This window comes from Oryza glaberrima, chromosome 8 (assembly GCF_000147395.1).
Source record: "Oryza glaberrima chromosome 8, OglaRS2, whole genome shotgun sequence".
NCBI classification, from domain to species: Eukaryota; Viridiplantae; Streptophyta; class Magnoliopsida; order Poales; family Poaceae; genus Oryza; species Oryza glaberrima.
The window spans coordinates 15108600-15114508 of record NC_068333.1 but is presented as its reverse complement, the minus strand read 5'-3'; the positions used below and the strand labels follow the sequence as shown (position 1 = coordinate 15114508).

The 5909-nt window shown below is 37.5% G+C and overlaps 1 protein-coding gene across 1 annotated transcript; it reads left to right on the top strand.

Moving 5' to 3' along the window:
* The first annotated feature begins 598 nt into the window (after positions 1 to 598).
* Positions 599 to 5423, top strand: LOC127781608 (uncharacterized). Its single transcript, XM_052308594.1, has 3 exons — positions 599 to 1150; positions 2557 to 2841; positions 4905 to 5423. The coding sequence occupies exons 1-3, from the start codon at positions 655 to 657 to the stop codon at positions 5228 to 5230; spliced, it is 1107 nt and encodes a 368-aa protein (XP_052164554.1). The 5' UTR covers positions 599 to 654; the 3' UTR covers positions 5231 to 5423.
* The last annotated feature ends 486 nt before the right edge of the window (positions 5424 to 5909 follow it).

Genomic DNA, 5909 nt, shown 5'->3' with positions numbered 1-5909 from the left:
ATAAAAAAGTATTACAGAATCCGTCAGTAAACTGCGAGACGAATTTATTTATATAGTGTGTCACATGGGATGTTCGGGCCCTAATAAAAAAACTATTACAGAATCCGTCAGTAAACTGCGAGACGAATTTATTAAGCCTAATTAATCCGTCATTAGCAAATATTTACTGTAGCACCACATTGTCAAATCATGGAGCAATTAGGCTTAAAAGACTCGTCTCGTAAATTAGTCACAATATATACAATTAGTTATTATTTTGGCCTATATTTAATATTTTATGCAGATATGCAAACGTTTGATATCATAGGGTGTAAAATTTTTACGTGGAAACTAAACAGGGCCTATATTTATCAGCTTTTTGCTTCCAATCGACGGACTACTATGTAACTGGAGCTAATGGTTTACTGGTTTACTTTATATGAAAACGGTACCATGGGCGAGCAAGTAGTCGCGTACAGCAACATCAATGCTGTAAAGCGTGTACTGCCAGATGAACAATTTTTAATCTGACTGGTAGCCGTGTAGTCGTACTTGCAAGTACGTATATAGCAGGAGCAAAAGCTACCCATCCCATAGTAACTGACCTCTGAATATAATAGTGCTACGCCGCAGCCGACGGCGGTCTCTTCCGGCCGCTCCCGGCGCCCGCCGGCCATGTCAACAACAAGCTCGTCAAAAACCGCCACGTGCCCTCTCTGCCACGCCGACGTGCTGCTGCCACGGCGGCGGTCAGCCGGCTCATCGACGCACAGAAGCCACGACCTCGACGACGGCCCCGCTCCGCCGTCGCCGGAGTCCAGCTGCCGCAGCAACGCCGCGGTGTGCGGGTGCGCCCGCTGCCGGCGCCCTGATCTGATCAGTCCCGGAACCGGCATGCGGATGAGGAACAGATTCGGCGATGGCCCCAACAGGATATCAGCCCAGAGTGGAGCATGGCTGTGCCGAGAGCGCACGGCGGAGACTTGCCGGAGCACAAGTAGCCGGTCCGGCCGCTACCGGCGCCTGCAGCCTGCAGCGGTCGCCGGAACACGACGCGCCGAACTCATAAAGCGGCTGCAAGAGCTCTGCCACCCAGCAAATAACCTTCCAAATTGTTCTGCTTCTTGGCAACCACAGCGACAGCGGCAGCAAACAATTGATCGAAGTCCAGGTAATTGCGCGCTTTAAATTTTTCTTGTTTTTGTTTTCAGTTTTGATATTTATCAGATGCTCGAGGATTATTAGGATAAGATTGATTTGTTTAGAGTCTTTCCTTATATGTAGATCCCCTTCCTCGTCTTTTCTACTATATATACATATATATATATATATATATATATATATATATATATATATATATATATATAATATATATATATATATATATATATATATATATATATATATATATATATATATATATATAACCCTCATGAGACTGAATTCAATGCTCAATATTTGTAGTATTCCTCTCTTCTTATACTATTAAACATGGTAACAGAGTGGGGCAATCTAGCGCCGCTCGAAAGCTTCCGCCCCGCTGCCCGGGGGAGCAGCGATCTCCCAGGGGCAGCCACCGTTTTTCTGATTTTGTTAAACTGTTCGGTTTCCACTTTAGGTATAGAATAGTATTTGTGGGACGACTGTACATGGCTGAAAAAAATAGACAAATTTTGTTGTGCAAATTCTATATGAACTGCAAAATAGGAAACTACAGAGGGATAAAATTCTATAGGTACTGCAAAATAGGAAGGGAACTAGAACCACAGTTCCAAAATTTTTAGAGCTAGTGACAACTCTTAGGCTATGGCTCTGAAAATTGCACGCAGCATGAAAGTTTCAGATTGATTGCTAGTATAAATGCTGTTATCTTGTATGTTTACGCCATTGGATCCATCATATATAGATCATCATAGTAACCTTGTAAGACAAGTATTGACATAGATATTGAATTTGTGGCTATTGCTAATCATCATTTGCATTGTGAGGTGGTTGAAAAGAGTGCTGATAATGTTAGAAGTTAGCATCTTATATGGTCTAAATGTCCTGTTTGATGCAAAAGTAACAAAAAATTGGTTGAGTTACTAGAGTATATTTGAATGCTGCATGCTACCTCCTCTATTTAATTTCTCACACAATAAGATTAGATGTTTTGGTGTTTTGAATAGATTCAGCATGGATGCATTCATGCGGTTATCCAAATTCATATGAATTAATACTAGTGAATCTAGACTACGAGATGGAGAGGCTAAAACATATCTTATAATGTGTGAAACAGAGGAAATAGATGTTTAGAACTGTGTGCATTTAGATGAAATCATTTTCAGTGCAAAACAGAAGATGCAGAAACTTAATAAACAACCCATCATATAAAGATATATTTTCTTTTAGTTTCCTTAAGATATTAAAGCAATAAATTAATTATCTTCTCAATCAAGCTTAAGTGCAAAATATACTCCCTACAGTCAAAAAATTTGACGTACATCAAATAAATCTAAAGTACTACTAAATCTTGCTTAGCACAAAAAACCATGGTCTAAACAACAGTGATGGACCAACATTTTTTTTTTTGTGCAGATAGCCTAGATTGTGGGGTGACAATGGAAAGGGGCAAGAACAAGCGTGATGGAAGTGACAATGGGCTCATCTTCTCTAACCTAATGCACGGTGTTGCTGCCGGCATCTATGGGTATACTCCTCACCAGGGATACACTCAGGCTCAGAGCTACCTACTGCTGCCGGAAGCATATCCACCTCCTCCATGGACATACCCTCTTTCTAGTGCTTACCCTCCTCAACCTGTTGGTTACCCTTCAGGTGGCTACCCTCCTGCAGTCTACTCTGACTCGTATGTGCACCAAGGTATTAAACTAGATTCTTTTATATACTATTAAGATATTGTACTTTGTATAAACATTGCTGAAATTCGCTGATAAAACTAATTAACCTCTATTCACTGGAGAAGGTGCTATCATTTTGCAAACAAAACTAAAGAGTACAAAATCAAAACCAAAGTTCATGCTATTATAGTTGAAAACAAAACCAAACCGTACAAAAGTACATACTATTAGTAATGTTAGTAGCTAACCAAACAAACAAATTCTTAATTTCTAATTAAGAAAATTAATATTCCTGGATTTCAAGACATAAAATGAAACAAAATCCTCTAGTGTGTCACAAAGGTTAAATTAAAGAATGTATTACAAACATAACTGTGACACGGCCAGGTAGCTGCCCGTGGTTTTGGGAAATCGTTTCATATATGGTGCGCTAGTTTTCAGAACTGATCTGTATTTGTGCACTGTTTAGCTAAGAAAAATTTGTATTCTTAGTACCAAATAAACTAGGTATTACTCCCTCCGTTAAAAATAATTATCATTTCAACCAAGTACACGGTCTCCAAAAAGAACTTTGATCACTATTTTTTTTATTACAGTATCATATCTATAGAAATGCCGACAACTATATATGATTTTCTTGAAGCACTTCAATTCGTGACTATGAGTTGGATGTTATTATTTTTATTTCATCTCTCTAGAACTTGTAAAAATATCTATGCGGGTTGGAGCATGATTTAAACTTCATTAATTAGTAGTGCAGCCACACCATATATATATATATATATATATATATATATATATATATATATATATATATATATATATATATATATATATATATATATAATGTGCTTGATTATGTCGACGAGTTATATATGAACTTATGAAGGGTATATATACTAGTTAAAGGGTTAATTATTGGTTTTGTGGATAAGATATCAGTTGGCGTTAGTAGTGACCTACAGCAAAAACCCCTCGCTCAGCTCTCGATCAGTGGCTAACCTACAATCTCACAATCTCAGATATTTTTCAGACGTGAACAGTAACTGAAGAACTGAAACGAAGAATAGAGTTTTTTTTTTGGTGCTGCGTAACCACCTGCAGCTTTTCTGATTTCTCTTCAATTTTATTCCCTCATCTTGTGAGGTTGTTACATGCATAACAAACACCGATTTCACCGGATCCAAACGACTGAACGCGCCATCCCACGCTCCAGTCCAGTTCCATCGCTACTAACAGAAAAAACGGGAAAAGCTCAGCTGCCCAAGACTGAATCTTCCTGGGACAGCCGTTACAATGCATGCAGCATCCTATGCCTAAGAATTCAAACTTACTAACTGAAAGCAAACAAATTATTGCAAATGCACAAGATTATCTTCAGGCTAACAGTGACAATTAAGCTTCAGTTCAGTCGACATCAATAATTAATCTCACTCAGGCTCTTTCCTCACCCCTAGACATATGGTCGATTGTTTTTTTTTTCTGTACACCCTTAAATTTGAAATGAACTATGAAAAGAATTGATTGAGGTTGTTTAGCTAATAAATCAATAACTGTATGGGCAGTACGCTTAAGGTTGAGTTTGAATCTACCTCTTCCCATCTTCGACTCCCTAGCTTACTCTTCACGAACTGTTAAGTGTTGTTTTTTTAAAAAAATCTATATGAAAGTAGCTATAAAAATCATATTAATTTATTTTTAAGTTTTTTAAGTTAATACTTAATTAATCTTGCACATATTATACTTAAGTTATATGGTAGCTTTTCATTTTGATTTTTTGTTAATTGTCTTGTTGTAGCTTGTGGGTCGTTTTTTTCTTCTTTTTTGGCACAAGTTAGTTTTTTTAGTTAATGTTGTTTTTGCATGTTTTTCACGCTCTTCTCCTTCTACTAATGCAATGATCAACTCTCTATACATATTATAGGGAAAAAAATTCAAGCGGTAGCACCTGTCTTAAACCAACATGATTAAAACTGCAGATTGTCCAGCACCATGTAGCACCATATATGTAAATCGATAAAGCATGGAAAGAACTGATCAATTCTCGCGGCAGAATCTAACCACTAAAAATTCGATAATGTCCAGGTAGCAGAGTTGCGCGGGAGCAATGCCCTCTATCATATGCCAATAATGCTGTCACTTGCAGGGAGGATGGGCAAATGAACTGTGAAAATGGAACAGTAAATATGGAGAAAAGTGCAATGTCCTCAAATAAGATGGCTACTGGTCTACTAAAGAGTTGCGGCAATGTGATGCCATGCAGAAATATGGAGAGAAGTGGCCCAGCCATGTATAAGGTGGACATGCGCGGCAGTACGAAGCAATTCTCTATGGACAGCAAGATGATGATGTGTCTGATTGTGTTTGGATGTCTGATAGCTGCCTTGGATATGTTTAGAAATGTTGCATAAAAACAGATGTTTTCTGTCGTTAGTTTACTTTCTTTTGTAGTCGGGACCTATGTCTGCTAGGAGTCTCTACATGTACCGTAAAATTGCTCTTTGTGTAATGTGTACTTCTTCATCCTGTAAAACTAGAATCCCAATCAAACTATATATGGTTTGTCTGTCGGGCTTTCAATACAATCTGAGTGTCCTCTCTTTACCTTTGTACAGCCGAAATTATTTTTTTTAATATATGTTTGTTTGGTTAATTTCGTTAGCAATTTTTTAATATATGTTATGTTTTTCTCAGTTGGAAAATACATTATTATTTTGTAGTTCTAGTATTTATTTGTTTATTAAAATAATTGGACTAATGAGGTATTATCTATTTACATATTTTTTATTACTTTCATTGGCTTTTTTGGTTTCATGGCTTTGTCGCAATTTATTTGCCCTCGTAAGACAATCACATATTCACCTCGCCGTAGCACAAATCAACTTAATCGATGAAAAAGAATAGAAGGCGGATAAAGAATAGAAGGAGAATAAAGATATTGCAGCGGTAGCACAAATCAACTTAATTGATGAAAAAGAGAGTTAACCATTAGCTAACACGCAGATAAACATAACACATTCGTGACACATACACCAACATAACAAAAGAAATGGCCAAAAACGAATCAGGCCTAAGCTTCTCTACTACCCC